Here is an 18,014-nt window from a genome sequence, read left to right as displayed (position 1 = left end):
GCTAGTAACTGGATTTGATAGCAACATGGCTCTAAGGCTTATAGCTCATGTTCTTGACCTCAAGCCTGTGCTGCTTTCAAGGAAGGAAGAAAACGGATATATCTTGAGGAATCTGGGGAGTCAGGCATTGGGATGTCACAACTTATCTCTTTCAATTCTCCCCACAACCCTGAGGAGCAGATATAATTACTCTCACTGTCCATATCTCACTAGGTCAAAGGCGTTGTGTATCTTTGGACCAGTTGCAAGGCCTCCATTCCGAGCTGGATGCCCTTACTGTCAGTGGCCACCTCCTCCTCAACTACATTGAGCATTCTGACCTTCTGGTTTTTCTGCTGTCAGCCTTCAGGATTCACCTTGGCCTGAGCCAAGAAAACACGCTTCCTTCTTCACCTTCAAACCACAGACCACCTTTTCCAAGTTGCTTTTCTGAGTTATCCTGGGTGTCACCAAAAGCCTTCTGGTGCTGTCTCTGACCCAGCAGGAAGGCAACTCCAGGATAATGGTAACTGACAAACTTCTATTCATTGAATCTTTTTTCCCAATTAAACTGCAAAGTCTTCTAGGTCAAGTATCACAGGTCTTTACTCTGTGACCAAAACAGTTTACATGTGTGTTTTTTTCTAAACCTTGAAGAAGATTTACTGAAGGTCTAAATTTACAAGAATACAGAGTGATATTGCAAGTAACAGATTGCCTGAAACCAAAAATTCTAAGCAGGAAGACAGCTGTGCTTAGAAAACAAAACAAAACAAAACAATAACCCCAAACTTAATAAATCACATACTGCAGAACCTTATTTCAGCCAGCTGACAAGATTGACTTCAGGCACAGTTTTCTTTTGTTCCATACAATTTAAACAGGACAAAGTTGTCTATCTAACCACCCATTTGACTTTCTACCCATCCATCTAGATCATAAACCCACCCGTTCAGCCATCTATCCATCCATCCATCCATCCATCCATCCATCCATCCATCCATCCATCCATCCATGAGCCTATCCATGCATGCATGTATGCCTGCATGCCTGCATGTATCCATCCATCCATCCATCCATCCATCCATCCATCCATCCATCCATCCATCTGTCCATCCACCCACCCACCCATCCATCCAATAATCCATCCATCGTCCATTTATCCATCTTTCCATCATTAATTCAGTGGAAACTTCTCAAGGGTCTACTATATCCTTATCTCTGTCAAGTACAGACAGAAAGACAAATGAGATCCTAATCTAGTCCATATGTCTTATGAGACAGTCAGACAAGCAAATTATAAAGCAGATAATAATAGCTGTCACTTAAATAGTGGGAGAACAATTCTGTGTCAGGTACTGTTTTAAGTATATTGCATGAACTATTTTATTTAATCTTCACAGTAACCTTATGAGGCATTATTATCCTATTTACAGATGAGAAAAGTGAGGCTCAGAGAGGTTAAGCAACTTTCTCATGTTTACACAGTTATCAAGTGGCGTGGCAGGGATTTGAATCCAGGGAGTCTGATATAAAGAGCCTGTATTAATAGCTATTATGTTGTATTATCTTCTGTCATGATCAATTCTATGATAAGGCAACACAAGGAGCTGTGAGTCCATACCTGGGGATAGGGGTGAGGAGGGAAAGCAGGCAAGATAGCCCAGAATCTGGGATGCCTGAGTGGTAAAGTAAGAGAGAAGTCAGATGGAGGAGAGGAGAAGGGAATGTTTAGCCAGATGGAACTGTGTTTGTGGTTTGGGCGGGTGGGTTAACAAAGTGGGAACAGAAAGATGTTGGAAGGGCTAGTTCCCAAAGAGTTTATGGAGCTTGGTCTCAGTCCCATAGGTCACAGGGAAAACCCAAGAAGTCACATGGCCAAATATTTGTTGTAGGTGAATAATTTTTAGCAGGAGGGTGAGGAGAAAGTCAAAGGCAGAGTGATCGTGGTTACACAATCACTGACTGGCCAACATAAGAAATATTTGTTGGGGGCTCCCTTTGCAGTGGCCATGGGGATGGGGAAGGTCAGCAGTGTGCAAGGTGGTTAAGACACAAAATCAAAAGGTGATTAAAAGTGAATACATTGAAGAGGACTTCCAAGTTCCCAGTTTAAGTGGCTGCCCACGTGAGTGCAAGCAGAAGGAGCAGGATTTAATTTTCAGGTGTAGAGGAAGGAGCAGTTTAGAACAGGATGAACAGAAGATGACATATTTTGTTTGGGCGTTTGGGCTTTTTTCCCACCTCAACAAATCACTCAAAATTATGCCACACAATTTGGCATCTCAGCAGGTCCTGTTTTATATTTAATCCAGATTAGATGATGTTTCAGAGTGTGGACTCCATTATCAGATTGTCCAAGTTTGAGACCCAACTCTGCCATTTATTAGCTATGTGATTGCAGGCAATTTCCTTAAACTCTATTTCCATTTCAGTTTTCTGATCTGTAGTACCCTTAATAACGTGCACTGCCTCTTTTAGCTTGGCCTGAGTTAGCTTTTCTGATTGCCTCATTATTTTGTTTTGTTTTGTTTCTGGGTAGACAATGTGCTCTCTGAAGGCTCAGACCATGGTATGTCTTCCACACACTGCCCTCCAGCCTTGCCTTACCACCCTCCTACCACAGGACTTGGTGCACCAACCATCAATGCTTAATGTTGACATTTAGGTCTGTTCTCTGAGTGAAGCTCTCTTGTACAATACATAGAGAGTTGATCTGTTCTAATTCCACTGGGTTCTCCCATTCAACATGTTTTTAGGAAATTCTCAGTATTTACAAGGCACACTGGAGATGAGGATGAATCAGAATAGACAGCTGATGGTCTATTGAGGAAATAGGACGCGAATACAAAGGAAAAGTGTAAGGCAGAAAACAACATGAGTCCTCGCAGAGGGGATCCAGATGGTGAAGAGATTCTGTCTAGATCAAAGGTCAGGAAGGGTTTATAGGAGAAAGTAGCTACTGAATTAGTCCTTAAACATGGGTAATAGCTGGTCACATGGAGCTGAGAAACACAGGCATTGAAGAAGAAGAAAGTTCACAAGCAAAACTTATGGAGCAGAGGTGAGAGACTTTAGGAGACCTGTCAGAAAAACTAAGAAAAAAACCCAGAAAAAACAAAAAGCTAAGAAGAACTAAGAAACTTGTTTCCATATGGGCAGGGAGACAGTATCACTTGACAAAATTCCCCAGGTGACTTAGATGTGTGCTTCTTCCCTCACTTCCACCTCATTAACCACGGCTATGGAGAAGAAGCCATTGAAGGGCTTTAGATGACAGGTTTGGGAGTACGAGCTTTAACATGATGCTGACTACAGTATGGAGGATAGGTTGGAGGAGTGGGGCACAGTTAGGAAGGTCAGTGAGGAAACTCATGCAATAGGGCTATAGAGGTCTGACGCAGGGAAAAGATAATGGAGGAAGAGGAGGCAGAGGGAGGGAGGGAGGAGGGAGAGGGAAGGAGGGGAGGAGGGAAGAAGGGAGGGGGAGAGACGGAGGGAGGGAGGGAGAGAGAGGGAGAGAAAGAGAGAAAGAGAAGAGAGAGAAAGAGAGAGAATGTGACTAAGAGAATGTAAATGATCCAGGGCGTTGGAATCCCATCTGTTTGATGATGAGATAGGAGGTAGTGCCTTTGAATGAGATGGGAAACAGGTTGGGGAGTAGGTAATGATTTTGGCTTTGACTATGAAATGCCTGAGGGATTTTCAAGGTAGATGTCCAGGGGCAGATGATATGGATAATGGAGCTCTAATAAGAGAGGACTGATCTTCAGGCCAGCAAAACTACAACCACTGGGTAGTGTGATAAATACACAAATGAAGACTGCCATGTATGGCACAGTGGCTGCATGCATAGGAGCATCATTGGATCTTCCTGGGGTAGGAGGCTGGTGGGAAGGCTTTGCTGAGATGGTAACATTTGGGAGTCCTACTAGGAAGAACAAGAGGCTGAGAGTCAGAGTGTGATAGGAACTTTGTAGGTAGGTTAAGAGAAATCTCAGGACATTTCACTGAGGGAAACAGCATGCACAAAACACGAATATAGTGAAATTGGGAAAAACAAGCCCCAGGGAGGAAAGTGGTGCCAGAAGGTGAGTCACATGTTTCTTAGTTCAGGATTTGCTTATTTCCTGTCAGTCTCCATGGACTGACAGAGTAGAAGTTAGCAGCATGAGCTAACTTCTAAACCCAGACACAGAGACTGGGTTTCCACATCAACTCTGCACAAAACCTTCACCAACTCACATGATCTTTTTGAACTTCAGTTTCTTTTTTTCAAACAAACAACAGACCTACCCTACTATGATTATTAGGAAGATTAAAATCAGAATACGGCTGCAGTTTAAATGAAAAATGATGCAAATTATGTCAGTGTGTGAGCATTGATTGCAACCCTGCCATTAGCATATTAGTAATGGGTTTGGAGCTGGCTTGGTACAGTTGATGGTCATGTGGAGATGAATGTTTCTATAGATACTGCGCATTGCAATTCCTTAGGCAGGTTCAGGGAACAAAGCCTATTTCAATAATTGGCTCATTTGATCTTTAGAATAGCCCCATAAAACTGGCTACCTTTCATAGAAGGGAAAGCAAAGGCTGAGATTTGTTAAGTTGCTTCTCCAAGGTTAACGGCAAATAAACAGGACTAAAAATTTGGGGTCAGTTTTTCTGATGCTCTGTCCACAGCTACAAGGTGTGCATCCATTAGACTGGGAGCTACTGGAGGGCAGGTACAAGTCACAGAAAATTGATGTATAACCAGAGATGCATATAAAATCTCAGAATAGACATTCATATTTATACTCAAGACACTCCAAATACACTCTTGGAACAAAAGTTTCCATTTGGACAGGCAAGGAAAGTTTGGCAGAGAGTTCAGGCTGGACTAAGAAGAGCTGGGCAAGGGAGCAGGGGGGCAGGGGAGCAGGGGAGAAGATAGGGTCTGGCTAGAACCATGGATGGTGCCAACTTTGAATACACCTCCCTAAAATTTCCTAGTTCTTATTTGAAAATTAAAATGTGATGGACAGGTTAGTGTAGGATCCAGACAAGTCCAGGGGTGCAGATCTTGTGAAAAGTCCTCCATAACTTGGCTTTGTTGTTTCCCTATGCATAAGCGCATGGCCATGCTTTAAGCTTTAAGGGACCATGTTCAGACTCCAGGAAGTGTGTCCCAAGGGATAAAACTGAACTATATGAAACTTGTGTGCGCATACATATAATTTCACGCTCCACAAACAAACATTGAATTGCAGACTTTCTTGTATGTGAGTGGCTAATGAACACCTTCAACTACTGAGACATGCTGGTTAAGGCAATAAGACTTGATCTTTTCACCTTAATTTGCATGAAAGGCACAAAGTGCCCCATAGTATGAAGTTAAGAAAACATAGAGTTGGTCATGCAACCTCTTGACTGCTGATTTTGCAGGAGTGGGGAGGATGTCTAACAGTTCTAAGGGGAGGAGGCAAGGAATGAAGATGATCAGGACCGCAGTGATGAGTTAGTGATGAAGGTCTCTCTTCATGTCAGGACTTAACATGGTCCTCATGAAAAGGAGGTATGTTTTACTACATAATGACATGGGGTACCAATTACAGAACATTCAGAGCTCTAGATGTGATCAACAGATCCAGAAGAAAAAGATGGAGCCACTATCTAGTGACAGCAGAAGGATGGATATTGTGTAGTTGGTGTGGCTAAAACCACACTGGTAGTTAACTCTGTCAGTGAGGGGCTCCAGGATCCCTTCTTATAATATTCATATCATCCTGTGTATGTCCATGCAATCCTAATTCCATATGGTTCCACATTCAGTATAGCCCAGTTCAAACAGCCAAAGATAATGCAAAAAGAATTCTAAACTTTAACTTATCTTTCAAACTATAAGAGAATCCCATTTAAATCACCCACCAACATCTCATATCCCTTTCTCCTTTTCATTTCTCAAGATCACCCTCCCCCCATTACAAAACAAAACCAAGCAACAACAAAACACCTCTCAGGTTTTGTTGATATTCTCTCTTTTCCCTCCTGTATTTTGTTTTCAGTTATCTAAATACACATTAATTAAGCTTTTTTCATTAAACCATTCCCTTCATCCTTGGATCTCAAGCCCATTCTCTGTCTGTCTTCTAGTTCTGTGTCATAAAAGGAAACCCCTAATAGGAAGAGAAGGACTCTCTTTGGAGAGTGGCAAGGAAGCTCTAAAGTCAATGATCACAAACCTTCAGGGGGAGAAGCTAGGGACATCTTATGTTTGCTGGAAACATCTGTGGCTATAGCTTTAGGCCAGTGGACAGGTTGCAGCAGGTGTTGGCCTCTGTGAATTCCTGAGTCCAAGCACTGTAGGTGATGATAGGACACTGAGGAGATGTTAAGGAGGTATGTTTTACTACATATGTAGTATCCTGAGCTATGGTGATAAGCCTGTTACTTGGAAGCTTCTTTGACTTGAATACATCTTCCTTTGAGGTAGATGTAGATAGTATTCTGGCCAACAGTAAGTTGGTAGAAGACTCAATTAATCAGTGAGATATCTATCTATCTATCTATCTATCTATCTATCTATCTATCTATGCATGCAACTGGGGGTAGCTGGGAAAGAAGAGGTGCACAGAAGTTTGCTTTCCTTTGGGGCATCTCTAGACACAGGAAGGTATTGTAGGTAAGTGGAAAGAGTGCAGTCCTATGTGCAATTTCTCTCTTCCTCCCCATTTTCTCCTCTTCTCCTCCTACCCTCCCCTCCCATATGTAAACTGTTCCAATCAACTAGGCCAACAAAATGTCTTAGTTTCTTCAAAAGATGTCATATATGTAAACACTGAGTAGCACCCCACAACATGAAATGCCCAGGTTTTGCCTCCTGGGGAGAAATGGTGATCATGTGATGCCTGTTGATTGGGTCTGATGGACAGTTTTGATAGACATGAGAGATGATAAAGATACTCAGAAGAGGTTAAAACTACCACAAAGATCTCATTTTATAGTTGCTCCCACCCTGGAAACATAAAGCCTTTTCCTCCCTCCCAAAAAGTCACACGTTTCAGAAATAGCTGTGAGAAGGAAGTGAAATTTCTTCACAATCTCACAGACGATGGTGACGTGGGTTAAGCCAGGCTTTAGAAAGAGCAAAATTGGAAGAGCGTATCTGATTTACAAATCAGTGGCAAAGAATAAGAAAATTCCAGTTCTACCAAAGAGGTATTCAGTTCCATTATTTTGGGTGGACAATCCCAAACGCACCTCTGCCTCTAATACATCTGTAATTCTAAGAAACATTTCAATGATCGTACACGTACAACATGCTTACTGCCCCCAGGGAAATCAAAAGTCATATACTACCCCATGTAATAGCAGCAGACTAGTCACCGGGACATATAATGTGGCCATGTGTTATCAGTGATGATGGTGATATGACAATGTAGTGTTGACCTTAACCCTTTGAGGGCTCTTCACCCCCAATATTAACATAGTACCTTCTGTTACCGCTCGTTTCTCCAACCAGAACATCAGAGGCTGGAGGAGAACCTTAGCTCTTAAGCCATTCTGCTGGGAGCTTGAGGCAAGACATGATCCTATTAGAAAATAAATGTCAAGAAAAGATGTCCTCACAGTATAATGTCCTGGCCAGAGGCAGGTACAACTGATCCAAAGCAGAATCATGAGAAAGAGACAGAGGGACATCCTGGTGCTTGCATAGTCAAGAGAGGGTTGACTGGACCCTAGTATTTCTAAATCACTGATCGCTGGAAATGGGGATATTGCTTTTTTTTAAAAAAAATTCTGCATTTTATATTCATGTGGTTCCTAAGGTAGACGCTGGAATTAGTTGTCAGGGGTACTCTGTCCCTTTGTTTTGGTGGGAAACACATTTGATGAGCATTTTTCATCCTACAGATGGAAGCAAGTTCCCAGCCCTTGTTCTTGGGGTTGCCCTGAACTTTGTACATAAGAAAACCCAGAGTTTCAGGCTGAGGTGTTGGTTTGGTTAATAATGTAGAAGGCTTTTTTGCCTGGGAGCAGGGCACAATACACCACATAGTATTATAATGTGGATAAATGTTTTGTTTGCTATGACAGACTGAGGAGTGGGAAGGTAGAGACTAAGGTTGGGGTCCTGGCATTGAAACTGAGAAGATGTGGAGGTGGGAAGTAGATGTGTTAGCATGGTGGCAGGCAGGGGCTAAGGACAGGGGCGAGTAAGACTCCCTGTTTAAAGGAATAACCAGTGCACCCTGGGGACAGGGATAGCTGATATTTACCCTTTGTATTTTCTTCCCTCTCTGTAATTTTCTTGTGTTATCCTCAAGCCTTGTGAATGCCTCTTAAACAGAAGATGCTGGTGTAGTAAATCTTGGGAATACGGGAGGAATCAATCTGCATGCTTGCTTTTGTGAGAAATGCAACTGGAGAAAACACACAGTATGAGCAAACTGGTAGCTGGCCAGAGGAGTCCAGGGAGACATGCTGTTGAGAGGTGACAAGCAACAGCAACCCTGCTGGGAAGGTTTCGTGGGACAGGGCATAGTACAGAGCCTGTAATAGGACTTGTAATTGGGAACTCTTACATGATTGTAGGCTTTATCTCTCATGGAGAGGGCAGCCTGGGATGCTATTATTTGACCAATGGAAATCATGGGCAAATGGAGGTGAGAATGGTAAAACACTACTTTCCTGCAACTGTGTTTCTGGACTCATCTATGTTCCTGGGGCTCCCGAGCTATCTTGATGACACGATTGATTGCAACACAGCAGTTAATTCCTAAAAGACTCAATTCATGATACATGGAATCCCATGGCACATCACAGTGGCCCAGTCATAGGGACCACTGGCCCATAAGAAACTGGCCACCTCAGGACCACCTGCCAAGCAGGCAGCATGCACCCTTCAAACAGCAACACAATGAACCACAGCTGGCCCATGTATTTCAGGACCTCAATGGTTGTATCAGAAGATCCCTGCTGGACAATGATTAACAGAGCAAAATCCTGGCCATACAGCAGTGATGGGGTCACCGCGGGTCAGCAGAGTCTTCCGGGCAGCAGCAGACTCACCTCCTTTTGATGGTGAGCATCACACCTAGGAGAATGATGATGAACATGAGGAGGCCAGCGATCACGCCAGCCATCTTCACGGTGTTGTCCACCTGCTTCTCTGGCTCCACAGTGTTAGAATTCTGAGTGGAGGCACCTAGGAGGGGAAAGGGAAGGACAGCAATGTTGAAAGCACCCACATATGTGACTAGACAATCATCATAATGACAAGAGTTTCCTTTAGTTGAGTGCTCACTATGTGCCAGGCACTGTGCTAAGGGCATCACATGCATCACATACATTGTCCCATGTAATAACTTTTGAGGATCAATTCCTTGTGAGGTTGGGATGATCATTACATTCTTCTGAGACGAAGAAACTGACATGCAGAGAAATTAAGTGAGTTGCCCAAGGTTCTCACTTGGGTACCTGTGTTGAAGTGTCCTTTTCCTTAAGGCAAATCAAGTTAAGATTTTTTTCTCTCTCTCATATTGCTTTGTTTCTAAGATCAAACCATGGAACATTTCCTGGGCTTGTGGAATTATTCCTAACCCTACATTATTCTTTTAGGTAAATGATGGAAATAATAGCTTTATGTTGGGGCAACACAATTTAAATCACTAGATTTTTAAAGATAAAAAGAGGTTTTTGTTTTGTTCTTTATAGGAAACAAACGGTAGGGTAAAAAGTCTGTATATTCAAGGGAACTTGAACACACCTTGGGTTCAAAAAAACACTTAAATCTGATGAATTCCATTTTTAGCATTTAATACTAATGCAACATACTCTACCAGGTGTTAACTTGCTGACATAATCCTCAGTAGAGGAGGCAGGTAACTGGCCACTCACTATATCCTTAGCCCTGTGCTGGGTAACTTCATGGATCTGGCCTGGTCAATCCTCACAAGCATTCCCAAAGATAGATGAGATATTGATTTTCCCATTTTATAGATAAGAAAACCAAGGGAAGTTGCCGAAAGTCACATGGCTGATAAAGGTAAGGGCCAGAATTCCACAGGTTTTGTGATTCCAATTTAGACCTCAATGGTCAGAACCCCTGAATCCAGCTCTCATGTCATCTAGTTCCTCAATCCCTTCTTCCTAAAACAACCATTCTGCTTATGCCATAGCAAAGTAAGCAGGCAAACAATGCCAAAAACCAGTGTCTTCATGCTATGTACTAGGGATTAGAGGCAACATCCTATTTCAGACATTCTAGAGAGTGGTCCAAGGGTTACCAGCACCCTAAGTGAATTTCCTCCTGCTTCTGTTTATATTCCCATTGGTGCCAGCCTTTTAAGTGTGAGGCAGCTTAAAAGTCTAAACCACCCTTTTCCTAACTCATTCCGTCTTTTCTTCCACATCTACATCACCTCATTCTTCATCAGCCAATATACTTTCTCTGAGTCTGTGCCCCTGGGAGAGTTTCTCCCTCTTCTCTAAATTCTATTAACACTTTATAACACTTTGCACATGCCTCACAATATCTCTTACTACAATGCACCAATATTATTAGTTATTTGTTTTCACATCTGTCTCCTCCAGTGGTCTGCAAACTCCTCAGGGGCAAGATTATGCCTCGTTTATCTTAGTTTTCCCATGTTAGCACAGACTCTGACTGGTAATAGGGCTCCCTAAATGTTTGTGGTTGTTTAGTGTTTAGCTAAGGGGATGACGTCTCTGCCCACACACATTTGTTCTCATGGAAGCAAATTGAGTTTTCTCCTTTTTTAAGTCATGTGTTCATAGAACTCAGCGGAGTCTTGAGTTGAAGGAATGCTACTACCCAAAAGCTATGGTCCTGATTCCCCAAATGCACTGATATTTAAGCCCTCCAGCACAATGATGCACCCCCTTTTTTTTTTTGCTTAAGAGCATTAAGAGTTTCCTCTCTCAGAGCACTTTCCCCAAGCTGTTGTAACTTAGACATGTTGGCTTTGCTTGGTCAAGTCTCTAGTGAGAATGCTAAGTCACCCTATTCATTTCTCTAATGCCAGTGTCTAGCACAGGCCTCCCTCCTCATCGTTGCTGCTTAACAGATAATTATAACATAATACGAGGGTGAGTGAACCACAGTTGTGTGCTTTATTTATCCATTCAATCATTTGTTATTTTGCCACTGAGTGGCCATGTGCTGTGTGCTAAACTATGCTGTCTGTAGAGTCAGAGATTCTGTTCCTAGAAGGACTTATGGATAAGGAATTTTATTAATTCCTTTCACAAGCTAATGGCAAAACCAACTCATCAAATTCCAGGGCTGACTGAGTAGACTCTGCTCAACTACAGCCTAGAGAATTCCTGAAAGAGTTGTCCACCACCTCTTTAGCAGGGCTGGTCTGACATTCCGGGATCGGGGGACCAGGGCTGGTTCTGAGTAGCTCCCATGCAGCCCCCATTTCCCAGGCTGGAGACATGACTTCTGAGATGTGGCTAATCCACAATGTAGCAAGCATAAAGGAAGGGGAGAATCTCAGATCCAAATTTCCTCAATATTGATGGAGTCTTTTTATTTAGATTTGGAGGAAGGGTTGTCTCTGGGGCATTCACTCATTGGCACAGCCTAATTTTACTCAGTGTGCCTGCTACTAGGTCCTGTTCTAGAGACTAGGAGTGCAATGGCAAAGAGCCCCTAGAGAGGATCCTATTACTCTAGGAACAATGCGATTAGCTTGGTCTAATGAGACTCATACTTCATTCCTTTAGTAAGTGATCATAAATACCCACTATGTGCCAGGCATTTGGTGATACACTGGTGAGCAAAACAGGTACAGTTCCTGCTCTCAAAGAGTCTACAATTAGTGGTGGTTGGGGGTAGAGGAATACAATAAATCCAGAATCAGTAACAGCAAACTTGAACCCTGTTAAGGTTTGAACAGAGAAGCACATGACACTTGTAAATAGATACTTGCATAATTTAAAAAAATGAATTGCTTCTTGGAGCAATTCACCCCTAATAGGGGTGAGCTCCAAAGGAAGAAAGGCTGTAACCAGGCAAAGGGATCATGAAAGCAACATATGGGAGCAGCAGGAGAAATAGCCTTTGCTAAAGCTGTGCAATGGGGCAAGTATCCTGTCGTGCTTAAAAAAAAAAAAAAAAAAAAAAAAAAAAGAAATGTAGTATAACCAAGGCAAGAAAGCAAGGAGGGAAGGATGAGAAAGAAGCTGGAGAGGGCATCATGCATCAGTCCACACAGGATATATTATGGCCCCAATCAGGGCTTTTGTTCTTTAACTTAAGGAACACAGGGCACCATTTAAGTGTTATTCAAGGAGCGATGATATGGTCAGATTTGTATTTCCAACAGATCATTCCAGCTTTAGTGTGGAACCAAAGTGGATTGGTGAAATGAGTTTTGAGATCACTGCAGGCATTCAGATGGGAGATGATAGTTGCTTAGACTCAGGTGATGACAGTGAAGATAGACAGATGTGATTAAAGAGATAATTACTTGAAATAGCTATAGATAAAATCTGTTGATGGCTTGGATATGGGGAATAAAGGAGAAAGAACTGTCAAGAATTACTACAAATCTTTGGCTTGCATGATAGGGTGGATGACAGTAATGTTTACGGGTTCCAGAAACAATGGAAAAAGTATAGCTTTAGGGGGGAAATATATCTGGGGCAACTTGAGCTTGAGATATACTCCAGAAAAGTATGTAGTCAAAAATGCGATCTGGAGCTCTAAATTAAAGGTCAGAGCTGGAGGCAAAAATGTGTGAGTCATATGCACACAGATGGTATTTGAAGCATGGGGGCCTGTTGATGAAATCACCCTGGGAGAGAATAAAGAGTGTAAGGAAAAACAGACCTAGAATAGAGACTTGAGGGTCTGCAGTATATAGTGAGTAGAGGGAGATAAGCCTGAATGGGGAACAGGAGTGACCACACAGGTAGGAAGTAAACCTGGGAGAGTATAGCATCCTAGAGCCAAGAGAAGAGAATGTTTCAAAAAGGAGGGCATGATCAACTCTGTCAAAGGCTGTTCCTAGGGTAGAATCAAGTCCACACACAAAGGAAAGTGAAGATCTTGGATGAGTATTAGAAAACTTTTCCCAAAAGAATTCCAAGACATTCCTAAATAGAAGCAGCTTCAGCAATGACCGTAAACCTACAAAAGAACATACTTGAGGGCCATGGAAGAACATTCAGGGGATTTGGAGAGGCTGTCTGAAAGTCCAGAGCCCAGAGGTTTAGACAAATTCAATGAGTTCAGCCAACAGGTAGCAGAGCTGAAATCACAGACTTTACACAGTGAGGTTTTTAGAAAAATCCACGCTTGATTGGTCTAACCAGACATCAGATACAGGAATGTGAACATTCCCTGGGATAGGGAAAATCCAGCTTTGGCATTCTTTAGGGGAACTTGCCCTAGTCTCTGGAGATTTGTGCCTCTGTTCATAGCGGAAGTGTGTTGACTAAAGCCAAGACAACATCCATGTGTGGCTCCTATATCTGAGGGATAGACAGAGGATGGGAGGGTCCTGCTTTTGTGGCAGTCAGGTCTGTCCACAAGGATTATATCTTAAATGCTCAGTGGAGCAGGATGTGACCTGTGATGGGAGTCATAAGAGAGCACATCAGGGTTGGCTACTGATGGGGCCCCTGGCAATGCGGTGGGCTTTCACAGATGCCAGCAGTAGGTACACATAGAAGGCTATCTGTCTGACTCAGTGGCCCTAAAATCAAAAGGGACTTTTCAGAGGGCTATCCCACTGGAAGCCCTTCAGTGGGATAACACCTGCATTACTTTTACCCTAAGCCTACTCTTTCCATGAGAGTCAGGCTTAATATCAGTCTAAGTCCCTAAAAAGCTGTCTCTGACTCTGGGTGACTTTGGTTTATTAAGCAGGGACTGGGAATTTGGGAACTGAGAGAAAGAGGAGGAATTTGGATGCATCTTCCTCATCTTTACCCTCCAGAGGACCCAGTCTGAGAATAGGCCAAGTGAATCAGAATTGGCATCTAGGCAGGCACCAGAAGGTAAAGTTCTCCAATTGGAGAAGCTTTAAGACTCTACTTGAGTCCCCTGTGTGATGTGATCATCAAAAATAATCTTGTGAACTCAGCTTGCACTGACAGGAGACTCCCTCTCCAACATCACGCTGCAAGCCTGACCTTACGGCACAGCCAGCTGTGTCCTCTGAGCTCTGAGCGCTCCCAAAGGCAGAACCGGTTCTCAAAGCAACTGCTGCTGCATCCTGCTGTCTACTCTTTCCCCAAATGCCATGATGGCTAAGGATCCAGTCTCCTCCTAGCTTCAGCCCAGAGTCTTAATCTGGCTTTTAATGTGCTACCTGTCTACTCTTACATATGGAAACCTGGTGCACAAGGCATGGCCCTTGGTTTATTAAGGTCTACTTCCCTCCCTCAATATCAGCTCCTTACATAGGGTCCAGTTGCCATGTTTTGTCTCTCTGCTGCCTCTTCCCTTGCTACCCAGCAACAATCCCAGCTGATTTTCCCCAAGGATTACTGAGATCTAACAAGGGCAGTGCTGTCCTGCTCTATTCTGCACTGGTCAGAACACTCTGGTGAGTCCTGTCCAGCTGTGAACTCGACCTCTCAAAAGGGACCTCCAGAGTGAAGACAGGCCATGAGCCTTGCTACTCAAAAAGTGGTCCATCAACCAGAATATTGGCAAAACTTGGGAGTTTATAAAAAATGCAGAATCTTGAGCCCCACCCCAGACCTACTAAATCAGCAGCTGCATTGTAACAAGGTCTCTACATGATTCAGGTATACACTGACTGAGAGGCACAGTGATCCAGAAATTATTGACTTTGAAGGTGTATCACTCCGAATCAGGATTTTTCATCTTAGGGAAGGGAAGATTCAGATGAGACCTAATTTTTGCCTTTAGATAGATAAAGGGCCACTGTGGAAGATGGAGTAGATTTGGTCCCTTTAATTTGAAAGCTCAGAGCTGTATCACTGGGTAGAAGTGACAGGGGGTAGATTAGGAATCAACACAGGAAACATTTGAATGTGGAAGAGCTATTCAGCTGAGGCTAAAGCCCAGACCCTTTCATTGCAGCATCATGGTATAGAGAGAGGATGAGGTCATTATGGTTCCAAAGTCCTACATCAGAGTCAGCCCTTCATTTTACCTGCTTACCCTGTCTCTGTTCTCATCTCCTTGGCTTCCTAGATGCATAACTAAGCCATGAGGACATCACGTCTACAGGATGCTGACCTTTTTCTCTGACATCATCTCTTACCTCAACTTGGTTCCCCTTAATTCCAGTAACACTCATACTCTCGGTGAGAGGAATTCTCCCTATTATCTTTAGAGCCATGGGACTCCCATGCAGTCTATTCCTGCCCCCTCACTCTGACCCTCCCCATGTTACCCACAAAGGCAGAGAAATGTGTCATCAACAAGGACAAGAGCTGGCTGGAACATCCTGTGCTCCCCCTAAAGCAGAAGGGACGACAAGACTTCTTATGCTCCTTTTGATGTCAAGATGCTATGGTTTTATGAGACTGGTCAAAAGCATCGGGTTTCACATTGGAAATATGCAAGCTTGCATCTAGATGCCATCACTAATGGGTTGTGCGACCTTGATCAAGCCTGTTAACCACAATGTGATTTGATATTCTCATTTATGAAATAATGAGAAAATGCCAAGTTCACGCAGGGATTTTCTAAGAATTAGATGTAATAATGGAGGGAAAAATGCTTGATAAACTCTGAGGAACTGTTCACATATGGGGCATAGTGATGATGTGACCTTAGCACTGGTTCCAGGGTAGTACGAGGGTTTTTTGTGTCTATGAACTGTAGGTGACAGAGGCTGGGGCAATGCCTCCTTGTAACCTGCTGTCTAAGTTCATCCAACCCTCAGGATAAAGGCAGAGCCCCCAGAGTGATTCACTTTACTTTCCTCATATAGGCAAGGCCCATATCAGGCTTACATCTGGATGACTTAATGGCAGCAATAACATAATTTGGCAACAAGGGATTGGCAATTAATGATTAATGATTCATTCTGAAGTGCTCTCACTGGTGACAGGCCCAATTCTAGAGCTTCACTTCAGAGAATTTTCCTTGTAAAGATACGGAGCAAAAATAGGAGTCACAGATAAAGAACATCTAATTGCAACTGATAAAACCAAGTAAATCCCAATGGATGCATAACCCATGCTGATGATCATCGCTGACGGTAAAGAAAGCAAGCCGGCTCTCAGGGACACGATTTCTAAAAGCTGCACTCTTTAAAACACACAGTTGTTTCTCAGCTATCCAAGGGCATATTATCCCCAGTGTGGCTTATCAGAGGCAAATCTTACTTTGCTGGCAGTTTACCCCTGTCTACTGAATGACTTCTTTTGTTGAAGAGTTTCTCTGTCTTTACTCTGGCTTTGTATGTATCTGGCACCCAGTAGGGAAAACCTTTGAAACCCTGACTCTAAGCTGGTACTTCTATGCCAGTGAAGGTTTTAAGCATTACAGGCACCTCTGATTATGGGGGTTTTGCCAAGAGGAGATAACAGGGAAAAGATGAGGATGCTGGGCAATTTTCTGGCTCTTCTCATGTCAGGTAAGCACCATAAACCTTCTTGATTTTGCTGGAAACAAATTCTCAGAATAGCAGATTATTTTTAAGATGGAATTAAAGTCCAAGACAGAAAAGAAGTTGGCAGGAGAGCATCTGGATACTTCATTAGATTCAAGCCTGTAGACTTTACAAATTGCATCCCAAGGCATTGAGAGTATTTGTAATTGTGATCATGAACTACTTTGGCAGTCTTTAAGGACTGAAATCGTAGCAAACAGGAGCGGTGTGACAAGCCTGGGGAGAAACAAATGCTGTTGCTGACTTTTTTTTTTAAATGAAAAAAAAAATGTGTATTTCAGATACTTTACACTAGCGTGATGTTGATACAGGAAAAAAAATAGACTAGATGATTAAATCAGGTTCCCCCCACCCCCACCCTTACCACTTAAAAAAGGAAGAAATAATCACCAGAAACTAGCACAGCCTCACATCAGACAGCATCCAACCAGGGAACAAGAAACCACTCCTAACTTTTAAAACAGAACAAATTTACTAGATAATTAGTACACAGGGATTAGGAGACAATGGTGGGGAGACTCAGAGGGCGGTAGTATCAGGAAGCCACTACCCAGCCCAGACTGGAGAAACAAAAAGAGGTGGTGGAGTTCTCAGAGCCCAGAGGTAAGGATCACTCAACAGAAGTGGAACTCTGGTTGACCCATCTGGAGACCTGAAGCCATGGAGTAGACACAGTCATCGCCATAGAAGGGGCCTGAGCCCAAGAGAAAGAAGGTTCCTCCCTTCCTCCAGCTTTACCATATCTTATTAAAGTCTCCCATTAGCCAAACCCAGAAGCCAGCAGTCATGGGGGTCCCATGCAGGGGTCGCCTACATGCCCAGGAGCATAGGGCAACAGTGAAGAATGGATATGACACCAAATGGGCCAAGGACCAGCGTGGGCTTCTTATAAACAAGTGATGCTAGCGTCACCTCTCTTTGCCACTTTTGAGGGGTGTGTGGACTTGTAAGTCAGGGAGAATGTCCAGTACTGCATCTTGATTTTAGCCAAGCTGAGGCCAACATGGAGAAATTGTGGCTTTCAGGACAGCCAGGTGTGAAACTGAGTTCTTTCAGACGATGGAAACAGAAGGCTCAGGATATTTGACCACATGCGAAATACTAACAATGAACAATAAAGAGGTAACACATTTAGGGCTTTTACTACAATCCAGGCTGCTGTTTTAAGCCCTTCACATATATTCTCTCTTTTAATCTTCACAGCCATATCAATATGGTTTGGATCTGTGTCTGCACCCAAACCTCATGTCGAACTATAATCTCCAGGGTTGGAGGTGGGGCCTGGTGGGAGGTGGTTGGATCCCCCATGAATGGTTTAGCACCATCCCTTTGGTACTGTCCTCATGAGAGAGAGTGAGTTCTAATGAGATCTGGTCATTTAAAAGTGTGTAGCATCTCCACCCCCCCACCCCCGCCACT

General features: G+C 43.2%; 1 protein-coding gene across 15 annotated transcripts in view; it reads right to left on the bottom strand.

Moving 5' to 3' along the window:
• Positions 1-18,014, bottom strand: part of PTPRT (protein tyrosine phosphatase receptor type T) — a 1,114,373-nt gene that overhangs the window by 161,378 nt on the left and 934,981 nt on the right. For all 15 annotated transcript variants that reach the window (XM_008017080.3, XM_037983051.2, XM_037983053.2 and 12 more), the window contains one exon: positions 9,037-9,172. In XM_008017080.3, the coding sequence (XP_008015271.3) occupies positions 9,037-9,172 (136 nt within the window). The remainder of the gene's footprint in view (positions 1-9,036; positions 9,173-18,014) is intronic.

Source organism: Chlorocebus sabaeus, chromosome 2 (assembly GCF_047675955.1).
Source record: "Chlorocebus sabaeus isolate Y175 chromosome 2, mChlSab1.0.hap1, whole genome shotgun sequence".
In the NCBI taxonomy this organism is placed as follows: domain Eukaryota; kingdom Metazoa; phylum Chordata; class Mammalia; order Primates; family Cercopithecidae; genus Chlorocebus; species Chlorocebus sabaeus.
The sequence above is the reverse complement of the archived record's forward strand: the minus strand, read 5'-3'. Positions and strand labels throughout refer to the sequence as shown.